We start from the raw sequence: 27,336 nt of genomic DNA, 5'->3' as shown, positions 1-27,336 counted from the left end.
ACGCCATACAGTGTACTATGAGGGAAATTTTGCCCTGACAGCGGCACTACAGTCTACTCTTATATCGAATTCCAACTGTCAAGGGATCTTTTACGTGCATGCCAATGTGTACAAGGGACCTTGGTTTTTTTTCGTCCCATCTGAAAGATCCGAACGACTAGAAAGCTTTCTTTATCAGGTCCTCCATCCTACATCGCTGACAAGGGGGAACCACGCAAGAAAATCTGAATGAACTTTCTCAGTCATTGCAGCGATCGAACATTCGACCTCCAGGCTAGCGAGCCAGCATCTTACCCACTTAGCCACCGTGACCCTTCAAAATCCAAGAGGTGGCTGACACTAGGCCATCCTAATCCTAATCTCTTAGAACTAAACAGTCCTTAAATAGCTAGTTGACACGAAGATACAAGATCCACAAATGGTTACAATAATTTTTGATTTGAAAACCAGCTGGCACAGACACAGTACTTAGAAGAACTTTAATCAATTTAATATTATGAAAGACAATTAATGATTTCTTATTTACAAAGCAGCACAATTTAATACAGAAAACAGCATGAAAAAGACATTTTAAACTTGATATCACAATAAATATATTACAGATAAAAGCTAAGTTGATCATTTACACCAATAAAAGTTAATTAGAACACCACAAGGTCAAGAATTCATCTGTTGAGGATTCAATTACACAAATTAGCATAATTTATCTGATGAGAATTCCACTGATTAGCATAATTTATATCTTAAATTTCACTAATTACCAAAATCTATATAATAAATTTAACTAATTAGCATAATTTATACGTTGAGAATTTCCCTGATTAGCATAATCTATATTTTAAATTTCACTAATTAGCATAATTTATATGTTGAGAATTCCCCTGATTAGCATAATCTATATTTTAAATTTCACTAATTAGAATAATTTATATATTGAATTCAACTAATTAGTATAATCTGTATTTTAAATTTCACTAATTAACATAAATTATATGTTGAGAATTCCACCACTTTTATGTTGTATTCTATTAATTAGCATAATTTACACGTTGAATTTCATTAATTAGCAGAATTTATATGCATACGATTACAGACAATTTTATTAGTTGTATGTCAAAAATATATGGAAATATACACGGACATCTCACTGGGGTGCAATGTGTTGAATTTAAGACGACTTAAGGTATTTTATAAAATTCCATTTCATAAGATATTTTAGTCAACATAAGGTATTATGTTAATATGGTTGACTGGTAAGGTATTATGTTAAAACATTATTTTACATAAGGTATTTTAGTGAACGTAAGGTATTATGTTAATATGGTAGACTTGTAAGGTATTATTTTAAAACTTTATTTTACATAAGGTATTTTAGTCAACGTAAAGTATTATGTTAATATGGTTGACTTGTAAGGTATTATGTAAAACTTTATTTTACATAAGGTATTTTGTTGAATTTATTTTACACATATAGAAATCACTTGTAATATTCTACTGGACATATGTTAAAGATACATTAGCCCCTTAACTGCTAATATGGTTGACTTGTAAGGTATTATGTAAAACTTTATTTTACATAAGGTATTTTAGTCAACGTAAAGTATTATGTTAATATGGTAGACTTGTAAAGCATTATGTAAAACTTTATTTTACATAAGGTATTTTGTTGAATTTATTTTACACTTATAGAAATTACTTGTAATATTCTACTGGACATATGTTAAAGATACATTAGCCCCTTAACTGCGTAGGACGTTAGGACAACTGCGTAGGACAACTGCCACTCACCGTGTGTAGGACGTAATATAACGCCCTGGAGGTATTTTCCCCAACCTATTCTTCGAACACGATCTCAGCATGCGAAAGACGTATGCGAAAGACGTTATATTACGCCTGGTCGAGGAAATCTAATTGAAGGGAGACAATTTTATTTACTGTTAGTTTTAATATGGTTTAAGACCATTAAAATTTGTATTCAGGAAAAAATAGGCCCAAAAATGACGTTTTTCGTCAAATTAATTACGCAATAGGGGGTAGTTAACGTCATGGGAGATAAGATAAAGAGCTGACAGTTCTCACTATAACAGTTAAAAACTAGATAATGTAAAGGCAATTTGCTGAAAATTTCTGTCAAATTGATACACTATGAACCGAGAATGAAGCGATTGAAATTTTGGCCTAGCCTCGATCATCATTACTACAATAAAAAACATAGTCTTGATCATCCATTTCATGATTAAATTATGAATAGAAGTCAAGAAGCAAATGGGATCATAATCCAGAAAATATCGCACGCTAGTGATGCCATCGAGAGTTGATAATTGAATTTTAGTAGACATTATTATGTTAAATTTTATTTTACATAATATAGGGTATTGTGTTAAAATTCATTTTGCATACAAGGCATTATGTTTTAATCTAGTTAACATACAAGATATTGTAGTCGACATATATAAGGTATAATGTTGAATTTAGTTTAAAAATAAGGTATTATGTTGAATTTCAGTTGACATATATGGTATTATGTAGAATTTCAATTGGACAGGCGACCCTACTCCTTGTCATTATTTTACATAAGGTATTGTTGAGATATAAAATATTTTGTTGATCTTAACAATGTTCATGTTTAAAGATACATTATTGGAGATTAGATAACGAGCTGGCAGTTCTAACTACAATAGTTAAAAACTAGATAATGTAAAGGCAATTTGCTGAAAATTTCAGTCAAATTGATCCACTATGAACCGAGAAATAAGCGATCAAAAGTTCCGCATAGCCTCGGTCATCATTACTAAAGTGGGTACGACAAAAATCATAGTCTCGATTATCCATTTAATCGTTAAATCGAGAAAGAAAGTTATGCAGCAAATCGGATCACAATCCAACAAATATCGCAGGGTAGCGTTGACCTACAATAGGCAGATTTAGCTCTGTATTTAGCATAATGTATGTTTAATACAGTCGGAATGAATCTTGTTTTGTAACTTTGTACATAGGCCTACAAATGAATATGTTACAAACAATCAAAATGACTATACTATATGAAATATTAGTTTATGGTTTCATTCTGACTAAATACAAACAAACAAAGAACCACACAGAATACTTCTGACTAAAAACAAACACAACAAACAAACACTCAACATTTCTGACTAAAGACAACACAACAAACAAAGAACCATACGGAATGTTTCAAGTCAGAGTATAAAATGTAGATCAAAACAACACATTCAATATTTAAAAATCTTAAAAAGAAAGGCAGATTATATTTACATCAAGTTTAAATGAGGTTTATATAATATACACTTTGTTATTTGGCTGGGTCCATTATCAAGAAAACTTATTTCTCTTTTGGCAAATTTATGCGAAGGAAACTAGTTTTGTTTTTAAAAAAGAACTGTCCTAATTATTTTTTTGGATTAAACAAGTTTCAAAAAGGTTTTATTCAACACAAGGTATAATTTTATGGATACACAATTACCGAGTTTAATACTAAGCGACTCCACGAAGATACTCTTGTCTTTATCAAGCAAATAATACCTTGTCCCTTGTGTTAATATGTTCAATTACTAAATGCCAATCAAAGAAGGGTTTTATTTATTCAATGTTTGTGGGAAGTTTCAAAGATAGGTTGCCGGGCAACGAAACATACGCCCACAGCAGCTATATCATCCGGGCAGTCAACAAGAGTTGTCGCATATTTTTACTTTTTTCGGTAATGAAACATTTATAATACATTAAAATCTGATTAAGAGTAACAACTCATTAAGTAATTATCAGAAAATCATTAGACTCAATGGTAGACCTTATGATGCAACGCACACACGTTAACCTTCGGCCATCCTCCCCCCCCCCCCTTCCATCAATTCAAACGGCAAAATTAAAATTAAGTTTTTTTCAATTTGAAATTATCGCTGTTAACATTGGTGTACATATTTCCCAACTTAATTTTGTTTACACATTTCTGATTACTAGGACCTATACTTGAGTTTTCATGTGTTGTCCCCAGGCATCACAAAACCTCTGCATGCCATTGTCTTGAAGCAATAAATATTATAATTAAGCCTATGGATTTCTTATTATCATACATATATAAATAATGGACATTGAAGGCCTGTGGAGCATATTAACAGGTAAAATACATATCAAACAAATATTTTACAATTAGTTTCACAGATCCACCGTGTGGACATAATGTCCGTCTTGTACTCAGGCCCCGAATTCACAAAGCATTCTAAGACTTTAAGTTAAGAATTTACTCAAAATTGTTTGCCTTATTTTAACTAAAATATAGCTCTTTATAAAACTTTTGTTGTTTTAATGTATCAAATACATCAATAAGAAACTATGTGAAAAGTTTTGTGTTTCTAGATCAAAGATATTTCTCATAAACAGTGATTGAAAGTAGAGTAAATTCTCAACTTAAGTCTGAGAATGCTTTGTGAACTTGGGGTCTGGTCTGCATCGAACAGAGTTAACTATCACTTATAGACAATATGGTTTTGTGTTTCTGAATCAAATATATTTCTCATAAACAGTGATTGAAAGTTGAATAAATGCTTAACTTAAGTCTCAGAATGCTTTGTGAACTTGGGGCCTGGTCTGCATCGAACAGAGTTAACTGTCACTTATAAACCCTGTCTACATTACAAATTTAAAGCGTACCAGGCAGGGTACCAGGTACGGCACGCTTCGCTTTTTTGAAGTGTACACGGGTCAAACGTAAGCGTGCCGCACCTGGTACAGTGCCAATCTGGCCCACTGAAGTGAGGTGGTCTCGGAACGGTACCAGGACCGGCTCGCTTTAAATTTTCGTAGTGTAAACGCTAACCGGTCTGAGCACAGATTACTACGCATGCGACAAATGAACCTTGACCTTCCCCCCCCCCCCACAAACTTTGACAGCTCTGTCATCAGTTCTGTCAAAATGGCTGCTCAAACTAAATCAACAATCATAATTGTTTTCATCTGGGTAATTTGTATAGGGACTGAAATTAACTTTTCTGTGAAGAGTTCCACATTTAGCGTGCTTGGAACGGTTCTGAGACCAGTTATTTTAGAGTAATGTAAACGGGTCAATTTCTTGAAATTTATCGCGGCCTGGTACCGTGCCCAGAACGGCACGCTTATCGCGGCCAAGTGTAAACGGGGCAAAAGACAATATGGTCACCAAGAGCACCAATTAATTAATCTATAAATTACTCAAATACCACTTGAGAAAGTAAACAGTTGTAAACCAAATACATGTTATCACAATCTGATTAAAACACAGATCCTATTTCGTTTTGTTTTTTTATAGTTTAAAATTTCGCTTTACTTGTCTTTACTATACTAGGATCTGGAAGAGTTGTTATCATTATTGTCTTCTGAATGATGTGAGCTATTAGCCAATGAAACGGTCTGTTACGGCGAGCTTTAGGCGTGTTTTGAACGGAACTGTGGGTAATCCACTAGTAACATCAATGCTGATTGGTTAATCAAATGTCTGACGTCATAGGGTCAAAAGCCGCTCATATGACCTCTGACGCGACCTATAGTTACAACCGGTCAGATCTTCATGTAGTGTAGGCCAACGAGAGTATAAAAAAAAACGAAACGAAATATAGATCTGTATTTAGTCAGATTGATGTTATCAGGGTTCACACTGTTGGTCGCCAAAGTCGCAATTTGCGATAAAAATATCAAAGTTGTTATCTAATCTTGACAGACCATTTTAAACCACACGACAGTACGAACCACTTATTGTTTGATGATTCTCAACAAATTTTACAATTTGTCAACAATGGTTTAAAACGAAACATTAAATACGGAAACACTAATTGTTTGATGATTCTCATGGTTTCAAACCAAACATCAAATACAGAAACACCTGCTAAAACACCACAACTACGTGATACTTGAGTTGTTGTGCCAGAGCATTACTCATGAACCCAATAGCTGAGACACATTAATTTCATGTCATTAATCTTTACTTTTCCTAGTCCGAGTAATACCCCCGTCAGACCGGGGTGGCATCCTTACTTCGCTGCTATGGCGACGGAAAATGGTCTCAGAGCGCATCAAGATCGCCATAAGTGAGGTGGAAATGTCAGATGTCGTGCTGTGGTGTCCATGGTCGCAAATGGTTGCCGAGTAACGGCATTCGTTTTGGGCATGTTCAAAACAACCGCCAAGCTTCTGTGATCTGACCTGGAAAGCTGTGTTTGTAATTTTTATGGACATTTTCTCGCGTTGCGTTCATGTTTGCCGGCGACCTTGTGCATATTCTGGTCGATACTACTGTCGCAGCAGCGCATTAAAAACACCATTCCGGTCTGACGGGGGCATGAATTGACAATGGAAACAATATTTTACTTTCTAGCCTTATTTTTATCACATTTTATATTTAAAATAAAATAATTCTGTAAATAAACAACAAATTAACAAGTTGATTAACATAATCTTAACAAAACAATAACTAAACAAAATCAATTCTTAGTTAATAAAACAATAATTAGACTAATTTAATATTTAATTCCATGAGGTCCTAATCACTAAATAACTACTGGTATTCAAGTCTCATGGACGATATATTTTGTTTAAAATTTGAAAACTTAAACAATTTTAAACAAAAAAGTCAATAAGAACTTTTCGTTTTTTAAATGAAGAAGCAAAATTTTAATGATGTTCCCGAAGAAATAACGTCCAGATTTGATATGGACATAGTATGACAGCACATGCAGATTGATATTTTTGTAAGAAAGATGGAAATTCATATCTGTAGTTAGTATTCCTGACATAAATATCACTGTAAAGTTGATATCGTTGACTAAGCAACAAATTACTGTTATAAATGAAAATATACGACACTAATAGATCAAAGTTGTCAGTTTATATACGTAATGAGTATTAGTTAATTAAATTGTTAGTAATCATGGAGTTGTCATTAAGTAGGTGGTTTGTCACTGAGATGTTAAAACTATGACTATTGAATGATATAGATCACTATTGTCCAGGTTTGTGTATTCAATAGTGATGGGTTTTATAAATAGTCACACTTTTACACAAGTAGTGATATCTTTTACGGCTAGTTACACACCTGCTAATTAATGACAACTGTATATTTTCTAACCACTATCTTTACATACTTAACATTAGTTTAGAATACTGATCACTTATATGATTTAATGACAAAAATTGTCATTACTAAAAGGCCTAGCTTCAGTAGTCAATGGTATCAGCTTACCGTTGAAGTAATACAGAATAAAAGTATTTTACAACATCGTTTTCAAAAATGTTGACCAATGTTGAAGAACAAACTTCATGTCTGTTTACTGCCTAAGAATAGGGATCATATACGGCCGACATGGAACCCATGGAGCAACACTACTTGATTATAGTGAAGCCCAAGTATATAGGTTGCTTTCATTAATGTCAAGATGAAAAAAACTCCAAGCCTATTTACATTACTAGCATAGGGAGCAACACTGCTTCAAACATCAGCATTACAGTGAAGTGTAAAGGCTACACTTTGCAAATCTGCAGTGTGAATTACATCATGATTAACACATCCCCCACATCAACGAATTTAATTAGACCATGTCATTGTTGTCACATTTTATTCTGACAATTCAAAAAATTAAATGAATTATCATATTTGAAGTTTGTGTTTTCTAATCAAAATGTAAGTTTTCTTTAGAAAGAAAAAGATAGCAGTAATGTTAAAACATTTAGTCTGAACTTTCTGCAAAAACTGTTATTTTTAATGACGTGGTAGAAATTTTCACAAATCTTATAAAATGTGTGCTGTTGTCAAATGGGTGTGGTTATCTTTACTTTGCAGATAAGTTCATTGATATAGCTGTTGCTTGGATTCACTGACGATGAAAGCCCAAAGCACATTATGTTGAAGAAAAGATATTTTTGGTGACAGAATGTTGAAGGGAGATTATGTTAGAAAAATGTCAGTTATGTGTAGGATTCAGGGGCCCTGTCTCCATTAGCCCAGTCAGAGCAGAACAGAAGGACTTTAAACCCCATTTCATTTTATTTCGATTCAGGGACCTTACTCACAAAAACTTAAACTAAAATATTTTAAGAATGGACCCATTTCATTGGCCAAGAGATAAAACTTATACCAATAAAAATATTTAAACTTAAGTTTTTGCTAATAAGCTCCCTGGTTTATTACTTTGAAGCGTATCACTCGGCAAATTCCGGTTCACTTCATCTAACCTCGGCTGTATGACAGTAAGTGATATGTTCCTACATCTATACAATTGCGATGAGGCTACCGGTTTACTTATTAGGAAAACTTGCTGCTTCTAGAAAGAAGTTCAAAAAGTGTGGAGAATTTTCATTACAAAGTTGTCCTTGTTTAATGAAAATCGGATAAATTTGAAAGACAAACAGCTTAGAAAGCAATGTATGATAAAACATTCTTTATGGACACTGCCATAATCCAGGGAACTTGAAAGTAGTTCCAATGGCAGACTTCATCAGACAGCCGAGGCTAGATGTAGGGTACTGGAGTCTGCTGAGGTTTGCCGAGTTTCAGCGTACCTCTACATTTAACAGTTGGAGCTATGTGTTGAAAGTAGTTCCAATGGCAAACTTTGTCATAAAGCTGAGACTAGATATAGGGTACTGGAGTCTACTGAGGTTTGCCAAGTTTCAGTGTATCTCTACATTTAACAGTTGGAGCTATGTGTTGAAAGTAGTTCCAATGGCAAACTTTGTCATAAAGCCAAGACTCGATGTAGGTTACTGGAGTCTGCTGAGGTTTGACGAGTGTCAGTGTATCTCTACATTTAACAGTTGGAGCTATGTGTTGAAGAGAGTTTAAAACCACTGGTTTCTGCCTCGTGTATGTCATGTCTTTTCCCTGTATTTCTGTCATGATTTTTGTTCTTTTGTCGTTATATAATTAATATAATACATTTATGATATACGCAGTGTCAAATGAGTGTCACATGACTATCACATGACTATCACAAGCTTGCTGTTTATTGCACAGTTTAACATCACATTTCACAGGAAAATATTGGCAACAAATCAAAACTAACTGAAATCAAAAACTCGGCTAGCCATTAACTTCTTCCCATGATTCTATGCGATACAAAGGGTTGGGACTCTCCACCATGTTGTCTGACGATAAGCTAGTTTGTGATTCCGATATCGTCGATTCAGACATATTATTTCTAGTAGCATTACCTCCCCTTAATTTAGAATGTTTCTCATAATCATCCAGTTCAAATTCAGTTCTCGGTCGTAAAACTCCATTAAATGATTCAGGTGATTCAGCATTTTCTGAATTTTCTTCGCTACTCTGATAAAACATTTTCTGTCGTTTTCTCAGTAATTCTCGACGATTGTCGTGCTCTGCTGTCATAGCGATGTCGGAGTCTGGAGTCATAATGACGACGTCATCCTTATAATGGTTGTCATTAATGTTTATTTCGTCTTCATCCAGCAGATTCTGGGAGAATTTTAAAGTTCCGTTGAGGACATCTCTCACCTGCAAAATTAAATGTAAGTTCCAGTTTTAAGCAAGAAAAATTATTCCAGCAAATATCAAGAAATGAAATGCAAAATGAAATGAAATGAAATGGGGTTTAACGTCCTACTGTTCTGCTCGAAACTGGGCTAATGAAGACGGGCATACGCCATACAGTGTGCTAGGAGGGACTGCGGACCTCCTTTTATATCGCATTCCAACTGTCAAGGGATCTTTTACGTGCACTCCAATGTGTACACGGGACCTCGGTTTTTTGTCCCACCCAAATGACTAGACAGCTGTCCTTGTAAGGCCCTCCTTCCTGCATCAATGACATAGGGGGAACCACGCCAGAAAATTTGGGTGAACTTTCTCGGCCTATGCAGGGATCAAACACCCGACCTCCAGGCTAGCGAACAGTGTCTTAGCCACCATGATCCCCCGAAATGAAATGCAATGTGTAATGAGGTTAAATGAGAGAGAGAGAGAGAGAAATGGGGTTTAACGTCCACTCGACACAAACTAGGTCATTTCGGGACTAACATATGGTTTGATTTTATTTCAATAATTCACTTGCGCATAGGGGTCTTTAGCAGTGGGAGGAAACCGGAGGACCCGGAGAAAACCCACGAGGTTGGACAGGCGACTCTACTCCTTGTCACGTACAACCGGGGATTCAAAACCACGCCAGTCGACTCAATGACAGACTTTATGATACAGAGCGCGCACGCTAACCATTCAGCCATCCAACCCCCCTACTCAGTAAATATTAAACATACATTATGCAAGAGCAATATCTGTATATTGCAGGTCTTTCTTTAGGCCTGAAATCTTATCTAAATTATTAATTAGACATTAATTAACTTATCCAGGCCATAATCAACTTCGATATCATCGGATTTCTACGATATATAAATAGATTAGAACAGTTCAGCCATATTTTGTTTTAAGCTGAAAATGGAGGAGCGAGACTTAGATTCGAAAAATAAGTACGGTGGTTGAAATTATTGCACACGTCTTGTGAAACATTCAAAGGCTAATATCTTTGCTTACAATAGAGTAATTTGAATGAAAATTTCAAATTATTCATTTTACATTATCTATTTTCGAACTATTATAGCAAGAATGGCTAGCTCTTTATCTAAATCTTACATAACATATCTTTAAGAATTAAAATGGAGTTAAGCATCCTACATTTCTGGTCCAACTTGCCTAATGGAAATACTACACACAATGTGCTATGAGGAAAACTTTTCCTGGACAGGTAGCACTATGGCCTACTTTTCTGCTCCATCTTGCCTAATGGAAATACCACATGCACTGTGCTATGAGGGAAATTTTGCTTGGACAGGTAGCACTATGGCCTACCTTTATTTCCATTTCCAAATGTCAAGCGGTTTTAAATATGAGAGAGAGAGAGAAATGGGGTTTAAAGTCCACTCGACACAAACTAGGTCATTTCGGGACTAACATATGGTTCAATTTTATTTCCATAATTCGCTTGTGCGTAGGGGTCTTTAGCAGTGGGAGGAAACCAGAGGAGGTTTTAAATGTACTGCCAGGCCTTATGTTCGAAAGTGCACATTGCACATCTTAAACCATTCTATCACCCAACCCCCTACAACATTTTGAAACAATGCGTATTAAAAAATAACCAATCTTTTTATTGGCTTAGAAATACAACAAGTAAATGATAGGATTGTGACAAGAAGATGAAAGGATACACAACACAAACGAGTCAATTTCATAAAATATGTTTGATAGACGTCGTTCGGATGGGACATTGCACATCATAAACCATTCGATCACCCAACCCCCTACAACATTTTGAAACAATGTGTATTAAAAAATAACCAACCTTTTTATTGGCTTAGAAATACGACAAGTAAATGATAGGATTGTGACAAGAAGATGAAAGGATACACAACACAAACGAGTCAATCTCATAAAATATGTTGATAGACGTCGTTCGGATGGGACGAAAAAACCAGGTCCCATGTACAAATTGGCGTGCATGTAAAAGATCCCTTGGCAGTTGAAATTCGATATAAGAGTAGGCTGTATGTGCCGCTGTCCGGGCAAAATTTCCATCATAGCTGTATGACATCAGTCGGAGCACAACAGCAGGATGTTAAACCCCATTTCATTCTGATTCAATAATGTAGATATAACAAACCTGTTTGATTCCAGCTAAAGCCAGGAATATTTCCTCATTTTGTTCCATGTCTATTTGTTGTAATTCACTCTGTAAACGATCTGAAAAATATAAATCAATCTTTCTGTAGGCACACCCATAAACAGTTAATATAAAGAAGAGTAAGTCAAGAATATTATTGACATGAACTTGAAGTCGGAATTTGAATTAAATATGGAAAATATTGAGCAGGTGTACCTATTTTTTCATTTATAGTTCATGGTGGTAATGCACGTAAAAGATCCCTTGGCAGTTGGAATTCGATATAAGAGTAGGCTATAGTGCCGCTGCCCGGGCAAAATTTCCCTCATAGCACACTGTATGGCGTATGCCCGTCTTCATTAGCCCAGTATAGGAGCAGAATAGTAGGACGTTAAACCCCATTTCATTTCATTTCACTTTATGGTGGTATTCATAAATATTAGCCTATTCACAATACAATAGGCTACCAGAACTATTTTTGTTGAACTTAGTTGAAGGCTGGTTACATAAAAGAGAATGGGAGCTTACTGACCCTACGTCCTAAAGGTGACAAACTGATTGATTCTACTAGGCCTCTGGCTAGTTCGTTTCAGAAAAAATTAAAGAGAGAGAGAGAGAGAAATGGGGTTTAACGTCAACTTGACACAAACTAGGTTATTTCGGGACTAACATATGGTTCAATTTTATTTCTATAATTCGCTTGCGTGTAGGGGTCTTTAGCAGTTGGAGGAAACCGGAGGATCCGGAGAAAACCGACGAAGTTGGACAGGCGACCCTACTCCTTGTCACGTACAACCAGGGAATCGAAACCATGCCAGTTGACTCAAAGACAGACTTTATGATACAGCACGCATGTGCTAACCATTCAGCCATCCCCCACTCCCCCTCAGAAAGGATTAAAAACCCTGGAGGATTGAAAAGAACGAGAGAATACCCTAATCTGAACCTATGGTCTGCAGAAAAAGCCCCTCACAAAAAAGTGTACTACTTTTCATTATAGTTAATCTTATACTTTTTCTACAAAATGAAATGGGGTTTAACACTGTTCTACTCAGAACGGGCTAATGAAGCCGGAACTGTTCTGCAAGGGCTTCCAAATTTTGCCTACTGGTCAATTTATGATGTATTTAAAATATCAAGATATTTTTCCAAACAGAATGTCACACTTCATCCCTGCATTAAAATCTACCCTGCTTTAAATGGTAAAAAGGTGTATGCAATTACACATAAAGCTGTTTTAGCTCTTTCTAAGATTTAAAGAGATCACAGAAAAGGGAGGTAATCAGGATTTGTATCCAAGAGACCAGGGGTTATACTTATTGGGGATGCTCAATTGTCAGTCTTGACAGAATTGCAATTGAATGGCCTGAAATTCAGTCCTGCCAAAGTCCTGACAACTGGGTGGTGTGAGTAGAATCGTGACATGACTAAACACAACGAATATGTTTCTGCTGCCATAGTTGCTTGATCTATTTTCTTATGCAGTCGACGCATGCGTTGTAGCCCGAGATTCCCTTTTTCGCTCAATTGTCACTATCTTTGGGATTTAGAGAATTGAATTTTACAACATTCAATGGAGCATCCACATTGTGTTGCACTTTGACTATAACCCTTATTTGAAATATAATATTATAAACATACCAATATGTACATCCAGTTTACTTGAACAATACCGGGACATGGTCTCCTTTTCATTTAATCTACCTTGTAGATATGATATATGATGTTGGATATCATTCTCCTGCTAAAAATAAACATTTAGCGATAGAGTTAAATCTTAACAGAACACAATTTTTATGGGAAACAATCACTGGTTTGATTCTAAAAGCTTGACATTTCGACAAGTATTCTCTTATCGTTACCAAGCACTTCTTATTGTTATCTTATTTCTGTAAATGGTTTCACCATGAATATCTTATATCAGTGATTCTCAACCAGTGAAAAACCACATGATCCCAATTGAGTATTCACTGGTGTCTACTGATAAGTTTATAGCTGTGTTTTTCTTTACTTAGTTCGAGTCATTCTATATGTCCATGACTAGTCTCTGTCTACGTTTGAATGTCGTCTGACTTATCATGTTTTTATTTGGCAAAATTCAAATATATATTCATATATATTTAGCCAGGTGTGCCGCTGTGTTTTCATGTGTTCCAAGGTGTGCTGTTGGCAAAAAAAAGTGAGAACCACTGTCATAGACACATGCATGTATAGACCTCAAATTTACTAAATGTCAATGTTCTTGATAATGATTCCGGCGTGGTTTCCCCTTGTCAGTGATGCAGGACGGAGGGCCTGACAAGGACAGCTGTCTAGTCGTTCGGATGGTAGGAAAAACCGAGGTCCCGTGTACACATTGGCGTGCACGTAAAAGATCCCTTGGCAGTTGGAATTCGATATAAGAGTAGGCCGTAGCGCCGCTGCCCGGGCAAAATTTCCCTCATAGCACACTGTATGGCATATGCCCGTCTTCATTAGCCCGGGTTAGGAGCAGAACAGTAGGACGTTAAACCCCATTTCATTTCATTTCATTTTTGTTGATAATGATGATAGGTTGAAACCTGGTCAATTTAAATTCAAACCTGTGATTGTTTCCCTGTGATATCGGTAGATCATGGCCAACGAAAAATCCTTGAAATGAAATAGGGTTTACATTCTGCATACCATTTCCCTCTAAGAGTCTCACTTTGATATTCATTCTGCCAATAGCTAAATATTTATGCTTATTTGGTGATTCACATATGAATGCTGAATTCTCTTCAGTGAATATACCTATTGAGAGTCAGAGGGAGAGAGCGAGAGAGAGAGAGAGAGAGAGAGAGAGAGAGAGAGATGGGTTTACCCTCCACTAGACACAAACTAGGTCATTTTGGGACTAACATATGGTTCAATTTTATTTCAATATTTTGCTTGCGCGTAGGGGTCTATAGCAGTGGGGTTGGACCCACACGCTAACCATTCGATTCGGCCATCCAACCCCGCTATCTTGAAGAAAATAATTATCAACCATACCATCTTGGTGAGCTTTTTGCCACCTCTATTTCTGCCACCTCTGTTAGGGAGAGTAGAATATTTGGTAGGAGAACTGTGAAGCGATTCATTCTCACTGATAGCACCAGGACTATAGCCAGCAGGACTAGAATGGTATGATCGTAAACTGGATGTTTCTAATCTGGCGAGACTGGAAGCCGATGGTGTCTGACGTAGCGTGGTGTTCTCTAGTACTGGGAGACTGGCCGTAGATCCTCGCTTTCCTTCCGGGGGATTGGGGCTTGCTGAAACGATAAATACACTTATTTATATTTATTTGGCTAATTTTTATTATTTTTTCGTTGAGATTGTTATCTGTATAGACTTTGAAACATACAGTAAACTTCGCATAAGTTGGATCTCAGTGGACTGACCAATTTTATCCAAGTTAAGCGAAAATCTAAGTTAGCTGAAGACCAAAATTCTAATCTTAGCTCGATTAGAAAAAAACTGCAAGAGCCGGAAATTTTTTTGATTCAAAGGCACATTTCAAGCTTCTGTTTGTATGTGCGAGTAGATAACTTCCGTTTTGGTGTGAGAAGATAACTTCCGTTTTGTCGCCATCTTTGAAAAATGTCCTAAATTTTCACAGAAAGTGTCTCGTACAGCAGACAGCGAGTTTCGAATTTTGAGTCAAAATGATAGGGGAAATTATTTTGGGGCTCTGTGCATGGAATACCTAACCACGTTTTAGACCATCGGGACAAAACTGACTTCGTCAAATTCTGACCATACTACCAATCCCACAAAGGAAAAGGAAAAAAAGCCGAAATTATATCAAATGGACCAAACATTTTGAGCTGAGTTGAGCTAAGATGCGACTCAGGAAATCTGACTTACGCACAGAAATTTAATAAGAAAAACGTGCAGGATCAAAGGGTCCAAACGATTTTATCCAAGTTGAGCGAAGATCCGACTTACACGAATTCGACTTATGCAAAGTTTACTGCATATGTAATAAATCTACTTTTACATTATTTTTGTTACTTTTATTTGCTTAAATAACTAGTAAATTTCAACTTTCATTCGAATTTTTGTGAAATTTGTTAAATATGTCATAAAGTGTATAATGACGTTACATTATGTGAGCAGATATGCTTTTCTGCCCGACTTACATATTAAAACAACTAACTTTATACAAAAATACCTTAAAATCTCTACAAAAAGCCACATTACAAAACATTGGATTTCTATTGGTTAAATAAATAATCAGGGTCAGATTGAAGAGGGGGAGGGGCTGACTGAATGGGCTACAACTAAAGGCCCCAAAAGTGGTTCTAATAAAATTTCTGCACCATAAATAAATATGTCATTTAATCTACCATACTGACATACAAATTGCATTTGTTTGAGTTTGGAGTGGGTAAGACGCTAGCTCGCTAGCCTGGAGGTCGGGTGTTCGATCCCTGCATTGGCCGAGAAAGTTCATCCAGATTTTCCGGCGTGGTTCTCCCTTGTCAGTGATGCAGGATGGAGGGGCTGACAAGGAAAGCTGTCTAGTCGTTCGGATGGGACGAAAAACCGAGGTCCCGTGTACAAATTGGCGTGCACGTAAAAGATCCCTTGGCAGTTGGAATTCGATATAAGAGTAGGCTGTAGTGCCGCTGTCCGGGCAAAATTTCCCTCATAGCACACTGTATGGCGTATGCCCGTCTTCATTAGCCCAGGTTAGGAGCAGAACAGTAGGACGTTAAACTCCATTTCATTTCATTTCATTTCATTTCTGTTTGAGTTTGGGGAACAATGACCAGATTATGCCCCTTTTCACTGTTGATGGCCCGACTCTGTAGATAATAAAATAATTCAGATAAACTAGACTAATAAAGTATTTAGACGAAAACACATTTATTACAGAACTTTTGAATAGTGGATAAATTCTAGCTAGCTATTATTAAAATCAAAATAACTCTCAACACAGAAATGGATAAAATTCTACATCCATGGACAATGCCAATTGACATCCACAGTCATGTCCCAACGACCCTTTGGTGAAGGCCAATAAATATAAAGTAAAGGACAATGAACAGATAGAAATGAAATGGGATTTGCTTCAACCTGACTAATACAGAAAGGACTACGATATGCCAGGCAGTCAGGGGTGTGGTGATCAAGATAACCTCCGAGCCCCCAAGAAACAATTGTGCAGGGGAGGGGAAGCGCCCCTCCTAGTGCCGCAGAGTAATATTTGGCTGTGTGGAATATTCTAGAGTCGATTTGTAGCATATCTAACCCACGGTATATGTTTGATACTGCTTAAGCATTATGATTATGATAATAATGTTGAAAACTGCATTGAAACTGCATGATTTTTGCCATTTGTGAGGGGTGCAAAGACTCAAGGAGGTGCAAAAACCATGAGTGTGGCATTGCATCCCTCTCACTTAGCCCCTGCATGGAGTGCGCCATGAGGGAAATTGTGCTCGAATGGCAACGCTAAGGCCTCTGCTCATATCTCAAATTTCAATTTCAGTCTGATATACTGTATGCCTTCAACATGATAGGAACCTTCAATTGACTATAAATTAATAATAATTATTAATATTTGCTGTCTATCTGGTCATGTTCCTTGACAAAGATAAAGATGAAAGGGATGGGGACAATAACCATGGCTGCTAGAACAAAAACAATACAAATAAAGAACAACCAAAATTAAAAATATCAAGAAAACACCTATACATGAATTAAGTAAAAAAAAACCCAAAAAAACTAAAGCAGGAATAATCTTTAACCAAGAACAAAATATCTAGCAAAACATGGACATGCAACAACTGCACAATGGATGCTTTCAATAAGGCAAAACAAGTCTGTAACAATTATTGTCATAAACTATAAACATACTTATGGAAAACAGCTACTGATTTATTTAGGCGACGTTTCGAAGATTATTAGCTTGAAAACGTTGAGAGAATACTCTTTGAAACGTCGCCTAAATAAATCAGTAGCTGTTTTCCATAAGTATGTTTATAGTTTATTTATCTGCCCAGTTACTAAATGCCACATAAAGAAGAAAATTATTGTCAGATGATACAAATGCTACATGAAGATTACTTTACTGAAAGTGACACGACACGACACTAACACCATGTGACATCAAAACTACCTGGTGACATCTCCGTTTGTAAATTCATCGGTTCACTCGAAGATTTTGGCAGTTTTTTAGATGATGAAACAGCGAGTGTTTTGGGTCTGTTGAATCTACGAGAAAATGTTGAGAAGCCTCCCACAACTCCTCCTGCTCCGTGTTTAGATCGGCTGTTAGAAAGGGCAGCTAAATAAAGGGAAAATTATCGTTAAATGCTATATATAAAAACCTCCATGCCGTTTTTTTTTGTTTTTTTTAAATGTGCGAGGTCTTCACGATAAATGAATCCTTCAAATTTACACCAACAGTGATACATGTCATTAATAACATTTTATTGAGAAATAAATAAATTCTGCATGCCATTTTATGAACCACTCTACCATTTTACAATGCAATTGATTGATGGCAGGATTTCCCAGTCATAACCATCATGATTTCCCAGCAAGAGCTCTCTTGTAGCTGTAACCATCATGATTCCATGCCAGGAGCTCTTACGTAGCCGTAAACATAATGATTTCCTAGCAGGAACTCTCACGTAGCTGTAACCATCATGATTCCAAGCCAGGAGCTCTTACATAGCCATAACCATAATGATTTCGCAGCAAGACCTCTCACGTAGCCTTAACCATCATGATTTCGCAACAAGAGCTCTTACAAAGCCGTAACCATTGTATATTCAACCATTTTTAACACCCGGTGTTTTATGAAATTTTGAACTATAAACTTTACATTTCTAGTCGATTAGAAATATTATACTTTGAGATATAGTAAGTGTTGCTTGTTGAATAGATGACCTAATTATTTTCAAGGGAATACATCTTTAAAATAAAAATCTTTAAAATATGACTTGTAAATTGATTGACAGCAACGTTTTTCAGTGTTTCAATTTCAGTGTTTTATTCAGTCTGGAAGGCTAAATATAACCAATAGATGATTGGTGGTTTCCATGAAATGTGTGATGTTTTACACCAGGGATCTTAATCGGCTGTTTTTTGTCGGCTTTAGCCGATTGATCTTTAATCTAGCCGATTGGTAAACAATGAACCGGCCACTAAGGTATCACAAATCAATCTACTTTCGGACGATTTACAAAGAATTAATTATCGGGCCGATTGTATAATACGGGTAACAGTAAAAATAAACTAATCGGAATCACGACAATTGACCGCGTGACCTTTCGCACGTACAGCATATTATTCTGAGTTCCGACTATACACGGAAACTGATTTGTGCTACGTTATTATTTATATACTTATGTACTTTGTTGTTTTTATATATATTAACATGTGCTTACAAATAAAATAATTTAAAACCCATTTGTATGTACTTGTAGTTTTTACTAATTTATAACTTCCGTTTAGTTGGATGAAAGCAAAAGTAGGAATATGCAATGCAAGTTTCTGAAATAATAATGTCGATATTATAGCGATGTATGAATACAAGTATGCAATTACAAAGGTCTTGTTTATTCGGAGTTTCAGCTATTATTATCCCGAATACATTATGCAATTAGTGAATTATACAATTACTGTCGTGAATAGAGTATGCATAAACTAACATGTTTGTTGTTGAAAAGACGACTAATCCGTTAGGCCTAACCGTGGCCGGTTCATTTCAAAATGGATTAAGAACCCTGTTTTACACCCTACCAAGATGAAGTCCATGAACCATAACCATCATGTTTTCAAGCATTTTGTGCACTCAGTGTTTTAATGTGAGAGTAGCTGCCATAACCATCATGACAACCCAGAATGCCTGTGCATGTTATCATACGAGTGTTGGAATATTTTACCATGTCTTCTTATCCTATACGGTTTTATGTTCATGTACAGCTCTAATCCTATAAATATAATCCTATATGGTTTTATAACTATAATCCTATAAATATAATCCTATATGGTTTTATAACTCTAATCCTATAAATATAATTCTATATGGTTTTATAACTCTAATCCTATAAATATAATCCTATATGGTTTTATAACTCTAATCCTATAAATATAATCCTATATTGTTTTATAACTCTAATCCTATAAATATAATCCTATATGGGTTTATAACTATAATCCTATAAATATAATCCTATATGGTTTTATAACTCTAATCCTATAAATATAATCCCATATGGTTTTATAACTGTAATCCTATAAATATAATCCTATATTGTTTTATAACTCTAATCCTATAAATATAATTCTATATGGTTTTATAACTCTAATCCTATAAATATAATCCTATATGGTTTAATAACTGTAATTCTATAAATATAATCCTATATGGTTTTATAACTGTAATTCTATAAATATAATCCCATATGGTTTTATAACTGTAATCCTATAAATATAATCCTATATTGTTTTATAACTCTAATCCTATAAATATAATCCTATATGGTTTTATAACTGTAATCCTATAAATATAATCCTATATTGTTTTATAACTATAATCCTATAAATATAATCCTATACGGGTTTATAACTGTAATCCTATAAATATTAATCCTATATGGTTTTATAACTGTAAACCTATAAATATAATCCTATATGGTTTTATAACTGTAAACCTATAAATATAATCCTATATGGTTTTATAACTGTAATCCTATAAATATAGTCCTACATGGTTTTATAACTATAATCGTATAAATACAAATCTGCATGGTATTATAACTGTAATCCTATAAATATAATCCCATAGGGTTTTATAACTGTAACCCTATAAATATAATCCTATAGGGTTTTATAACTATAATCCTATAAATATAATCCTATATGGTTTAATAACTGTAATTCTATAAATATAATCCTATATGGTTTTATAACTGTAATCCTATAAATATAATCCTATATGGTTTTATAACTATAATCCTATAAATATAATCCTATGTTGTTTTATAACTCTAATCCTATAACTATAATCCTATATGGTTTTATAACTATAATCCTATAAATATAATCCTATGTTGTTTTATAACTCTAATCCTATAACTATAATCCTATATGGTTTTATAACTGTAATCCTATAAATATAATCATATATGGTTTTATATCTGTACGGTTTTATAACTGTAATTCTATAAATATAATCATATACAGTTTTATAACTGCAGAATGTTGCAAAATATTTTCATTTCATCCTATCTTTGTAAATACTGAATGGAATTGAACCTGAATTATAGTTTGCGAGATTTCAAAATCTCTTAAATCATAATCAGGGACTTAAAATGTTATGAAAACTTGTAGTTTGCCTTGTTGTAAACACTCTATATAAAATATCTATATAGCTTTTCATCACAGATTCAATTTTGATTTTCCAAAGTTTAAATTTTTATTTCAATTTTTCAAAGATACGATTTGTTTAAATAGTTTTTTCACAACAATATATAAGATCTAGCATGATTTTCAAGTCATATGTATTCTATTTTACCCCCCAAATTCTGTTTGGTTCATCTCGGGATGATTGTAAAAAAAAGGTATATATACTGTTTGATACTCATCCTTTGATGAGGACTAGTAAGTTTGTTTAACTGTGGGAGAACCCAGAGTGAACCCATTAGATTAGAAGTAAACCCATCAGGGTTAGGACTAGTAATTCCAGAATAAACCCACCAGGGTTAGGACTAGTAATTCAAGAATAAATCCACCTGGGTTAGGACTATTAATTCGAGAACAGACCCACCAGGATTAGGACTAGTAACTTCCTTATAAAACCATCGTGTTAGCACTAGTAATTCCAGAATCAACCAATCTTGTTATGACTAGTAATTCGAGAACAAACCCGCCGGGATTAGGACAAGTAACTTGCTTATAAAACCATCGTATTAGGACTAGTAATTCCAGATGGTGTTAGCACTAGTAATTCCAGAATAAACCCATCAGGTTAGCAGCAGTAACTCCTATACATAGAATTAATATCATTCTTTCCATACAAAATATGGATAATGTCCTATAATTCTGATATGAATTAACATTAAAACTCTTTCTATACATAAATATGAATAATTTCCTATAATTCTGATACTAATTTTAAAGCTGATTCTTTCTATACAATAATGTGAATAATGTATCGTAATTCTGATATGAAATTAATTTTAAAACTGATTCTTTCTATACAATAATGTGAATAATGTCTTATAATTCCGATATGATATTAATTTCAACACTGATTCTTTCTATACAATAATATCCTGTAATTCCTACCTTTATGATTCCTGGTTTTTCCTGGTATTTTATTAACAGTCTGGTATGTGTAATTTGGTGGCCGTGGATATTGCTAGAATATAGAATTAACATTTTTACAGTTCATTACAACGCTGCTTTTTCAAGTTGAACAAAAACGCTGATACATAAAATAACTTCTTGTTTGACACTAACATCACTTTGAAGATACTTCCCTGACTACAAACTGTGTGATTTGATGATATATTTGGACTAAAAACATATTCAAACTAATTAATCTATCAAATGTTGTGATTGGAAAAAGTATGGAAATGAAATGAAATGAAATGGGGTTTAATGTCCTACTGTTCTGCTCTGATTGGGCTAATAAAGACGGGCATACGCCTACTCTTATATCGAATTCCAACTGCCAAGGGATCTTTTACGTGCATGCCAATGTATTCACGGGACCTTGTTTTTTCGTCCCATCATAACGACTAGACAGCTGTCCTTGTCAGGCCCTCCATCCTGCACCACTGACAAGGGGAAACCATGTTTTAAAATCCTGATGAACTTTCTCAGCCAATGCAAGGATCAAACACTAGCGAGCCAGCATCTTACCCACTTAGCCACAGTGGCTCCCGGAAGAAAAAATATGGATATTAATTACTTACGTTAGGTTCTCTAAGATAGAGAGATTTAACTATAAAATAATGAACATCAGGTACAGGTGGAAACTTCATTAATGTACTCAAACATGTCGCATAATCACTGGATAACACTGTAATAATAATAATATTGTCATTTATAAAGCGTGTTAATACTGAAGAAAATAATTTCTAAGGTACTGTTGGTTTTTATATTCACTGATTATTTACAGATCAGGGCTTTGAGATTTTAAATGGCCCACAGAGGGTAATTGTTTCATTGATTGTGGTAGTCTATTCCATGAGAGTGAGAGAGAGAGAGAGAGAGAGAGAGAGAGAAATGGGGTTTAACTCGACACAAACTAGTTAATTTCGGGACTAACATATGGCTCAACTTTATTTCAATAATTAGCACAGGGAGAAACCTGAATGCCCCGGAGAAAACCCACGAGCTTGAACAGACGACCCTACTCTTACTCAAGTACAAGTGGGGAATCGAAAACATGCCACTTGACTCAATGACAGACCTTATGATCCAAAGCTCACGCATCAAACCATTCGGCTACCCACCACCCCGCAAAATACAACCATATATAAAGGACATGTAAAAAACGGCTTATATAATTTTCGGGCGGAGGCAAGGTGGTTTACACAGTGACTTTGGGAAATAAGACAGTGAAAATGTTGCATTTTGCTACTCTCTATATGTATTTTGTAACATCTAAAACCAATCCAAACCAAAGTATGATTGGTTGAAGGAAAAAAACAGTTGCACCAAAAATGGTAGGTTTAGATCTCCTCTCTGACATCAGAGAAATTTGATGACTGACTATAACAAAAATTATTAAGTAAGGCATTAGGTAAGATTAGATAAAGAACTGACAGTTCTCGCTATAAGGCAACACAAATAAAATAACTTGTTTCTCGGGCACCGCCCGCACGCAAAATTGGTTGCGCGTGCAGTTTATTTATTAGTCTTGATGAAAAAAAATAAATATGTAACGCCCGCCCGCACATCGACAAGCAAGTCGTAAAAAAAATATCCCGCATGTACCTACATCCGCCATACATGTATATCTATTCAAATGTATTAAAAATGATTCAGATGAACATGCTGTCTTTTTTATCCGAACAATGGCGAAGTTTGGCAGATTTGCCTTTTTTATTGATATCGAAAGAACCTCCATTTTGTATCACGTGATATTAATTACCTCCCCTGATAAACTAGAATTTGATTCCTGTTAAAAGTCATTGGCGACAATATTTCAATCATTCGATCGTAATCGGCTCATTATTGCCGGCTTCAGTCGGTCCTTGTTTGGAAAATCCTATTGATAAAATAATGAACCGTAGAACAGGTTAATTAATTATAGCTAAGAATACGATACGATGACGATAGCCGTCATAATGCATACCGGTACCTTAGAATCTGGGTCATTATTAGCACATTTACGGTAGTTTCGATAATCCGGAAAATAATAATTGGATTACCGATTTGATGGTTTTACTGACCAGTTGTTAGTTAGATTTAAATAGTCATTCAATATAAACACCGGATAGAACACCGAATATCCTGAGAAACACACCGAATATCCCAAGAAACAGTATTTCCGGCAATCTCCAATACCGATGACACGGTGTGACATGCATTGGTTGGAATTCGGTAAATAATTATAAATAAACCGGCGATACTAGATTTAGTTTTAAATACTGTTTACCATGATTATTATTTTTGATACACCTGGTGAAAGAGGCTTAGTTTTTAAAAATATTGTTGTCTTTATGGAGGGCTATTACATAGTCGTATGGAATTTTATTTTAAACCAATTTCAATTATGTGAATTAAATATGGAAAATTATTTTCCTTTCAGTCAGTGTTCAGTCTCAGTGTTTTAGTAGACTTGATTTTGGGTTTATGTTTAAAGTATGTACAATAAAGTTGAATATAACGGAAAGCAAAAACGTAAACAAGTAATGACTTTCTCATTTAAAAAAAAAAAAAAAGAAAGACCGCCCTCCCGCCCCAACAATTTTCAGCAATAGCCAAATTTTATTTTGCACCATCAATGAGTAAAAAAAAAAAAGAAACCGCCCTCCCTCCCTACAGTTTCAGCTGTCAGTTGCCCGAGAAACAAGACATTTATTTTGTGTGGCCTAATAGTTAAAAAATAGATAATGAAAACAGAATATGCTGAAAATTTCAGTCAAATTGATTCACTCCGAACCAAGATATTAACGATTCAATGTAAGACTAGCTTCGATAATCATTACTACCATTTGTACGATAATAAGTAACAGTCTCGATTATCTATTTTTAGTTAGATCATTGATCACAAACCATATTTAAATCTACTAAATATCGCAGGCTAACAATGGCATCAAGATTTGATTATGGTCTTGAGAAGTTAATTAATGTCTAATTAATAATTTATATAACATTTAAGGCCTATAGAAAGACCTGCAACTGGCAAATTTAGCTTTTGCATAATGCATGTTTAATGGTACTAAATTATTCAAAATATTTTCTATCTAATTTCTAGAGAAGAAGTTGTTCTAACTTACATAGATCTCTGATGTAGAGTAACATTGAAACAAATAAATAATCCACTAGATCAAATCCGATTCCATCGGCAAATATGGCGTCCCATAACATCAATAAATCCTGCATAGGAAACTCTCTACCAAACAATAACCGAATCCAACGACTGAAATAAATGTAAACAACACATATGTGGTGAAATGAGATTTAACGTACTACTTTTCCACACCAACTGGTACCATACAGTGTTCTATGGGGGGAATTTTGCCCAAAGAGTGGCACTATATATATATATATATATAGCAACCCTTATTATTTATTTCTGACGAAAGGCAATATTTTACGTGTGTTCAAAGATATACACAATACAGTACCCTTTTTTTTCGAATTGAACAACTCAACTCAATTTTTATTACCCAGGTCCTTCATCCTGCTTCACTGTCAATAGAAGGAGAGAGAGAGAGAAATGGGGTTTAAAGTCCACTCGACACAGACTAGGTCATTTCGGGACTAACATATGATTTAATTTAATTCAATAATTCGCTTGCGCATAGGGGTCTTTAGCAGTGGGAGGGACCCAGAGAAAACCCACAAGGTTGGACAGGCAACACTACTCCTTGTCACGTACAACCGGGGATCACTGTCAATAGGAAACAGGGTTGTAAAATCCTTAGGAACTTTAGCGGTCAATATTTTCTTTGCAAATATTATATTTATTAATTGCAGTGGATGCAGAAAGTTGATACATTTTCACTTCATCATATCTTTGTAAATACTGAACCGATTTACACTTCGTTTAGAGAGAGAGAGAGATCTTTAGCAGTGGGAAGAAACCGGAGGACCCAGAGAAAACCCACGAGGTTGGACATGCGACCCTACTCCTTGTCACGTACAGTTGACTCAATAACAGACCTTATGATACAGCGCGCATGTGCTAACCATTCTACCATCCACCCCCCTTACTCCATTCAGAGATTAAACTTTCACTATTATTTCAATAATTCACGTACACGTAGGGGTCTTTAGAAAGTGAGAGGAAACCGGGGTACCTGCAGGAACCCATGAAGCGATCCTGCTCCTATTTATGTCACTGACAGACCTTATGATACAATGCACACCTATTCCCCAAATACTGAATCAGATATGAACCATTTTCGGACTGATATTCCAATTAGAATAAACTTTTAAAATTTATTGTAGTTATCAAGGGATTGATACTTACATGCCATAAATCTGTGGAGCTATTTCTAATCTCTCCAGATGAAGATGTAATTCTGAGTCATGTTTTTTTAAGATATAATCTTGTATCCTAGTTAATTTGGTAACAATTCTATTAGATGGGTTTAAATCCTGACATTTAGCAAAAGGTTGAGCATTGATAAAATCTTTACCCTGAAATATCCAATGTTTTATCAATAGATTACACATAGATCCAGCTAGTCACAAAGAGATTTATGGTGAACTGAACTGAAGAGAGACAGAAAGAAATGGGGTTTAACGTCCACTCGACACAAACTAGGTCATTTCGAGACTAACACAAGGTTTAATTTTATTTCAATAATTTGCTTGCGCGTAGGGGTCTTTAGCAGTGGGAGGAAACCAGAGGACCCGGAGAAAACCCACAAAGTTTGACAGGCGAAACCACCCCTTGTCACGTAGAACCGGGGAATCAACACCACGTCAGTTGACTCAATGACAGACCTTATGATACAGTGTGCACATGCTAACCATTCGGCCATCCAACTCCCGTTTGAACTGAAGATCTATTGAAATCAAATGAAACATAGTTTAACATCCTCATTTTCTGCTCCATCAAAGAAGACAATCATATACCATACATGCAGGGTGAAATGAAATGAAATGAAATGGGGTTTAACGTCCTACTGTTCTGCTTCTAAACTGGGCTAATGAAGACGGGCATACGCCATACAGTGTGCTATGAGGGAAATTTTGCCCGGGCAGCGGCGCTACGGCCTACTCTTATATCGAATTCCAACTGCCAAGGGATCTTTTACATGTACGCCAATATGTACACAAGACCTCGGTTTTTTGTCCCATCCGAATGACTAGACAACTGTCCTTGTCAGGCCCTCCGTCCTGCATCACTGACAAGGGGAAACCACCCCAGAAAATCTGGATGAACTTTCTCGGCCAATGCAGGGATCGAACCTCCAGGCTAGCGAGCCAGCGTCTTACCCACTTAGCCACGTGATCCCCCTACATGCAGGGT

At 35.4% G+C, this 27,336-nt stretch overlaps 1 protein-coding gene across 2 annotated transcripts in view; it reads right to left on the bottom strand.

Annotated features, from left to right (window-relative positions):
* Window positions 1–464: 464 nt before the first annotated feature.
* The window catches only part of LOC126820603 (TBC1 domain family member 5), an 86,152-nt gene continuing 59,280 nt past the window's right edge, over window positions 465–27,336 (bottom strand). The window contains exons 13-21 of one of the 2 annotated variants that reach the window (XM_056100790.1): window positions 26,329–26,498; window positions 25,130–25,272; window positions 22,595–22,701; window positions 21,963–22,035; window positions 17,782–17,949; window positions 14,664–14,926; window positions 13,293–13,395; window positions 11,652–11,731; window positions 465–9,496 (exon numbers count right to left, since the gene is read on the bottom strand). In XM_056100790.1, coding sequence (XP_055956765.1) covers window positions 9,062–9,496; window positions 11,652–11,731; window positions 13,293–13,395; window positions 14,664–14,926; window positions 17,782–17,949; window positions 21,963–22,035; window positions 22,595–22,701; window positions 25,130–25,272; window positions 26,329–26,498 — 1,542 coding nt within the window. In that variant the 3' untranslated portion in view covers window positions 465–9,061. The remainder of the gene's footprint in view (window positions 9,497–11,651; window positions 11,732–13,292; window positions 13,396–14,663; window positions 14,927–17,781; window positions 17,950–21,962; window positions 22,036–22,594; window positions 22,702–25,129; window positions 25,273–26,328; window positions 26,499–27,336) is intronic. The other variant, XM_056100791.1, reaches the window with a different exon arrangement.

Source organism: Patella vulgata, chromosome 5 (genome assembly GCF_932274485.2).
Source record: "Patella vulgata chromosome 5, xgPatVulg1.2, whole genome shotgun sequence".
Lineage (NCBI taxonomy): Eukaryota > Metazoa > Mollusca > Gastropoda > Patellidae > Patella > Patella vulgata.
Note: the sequence above shows the minus strand (reverse complement) of the source record. Positions and strands in the feature narration are given on the sequence as shown.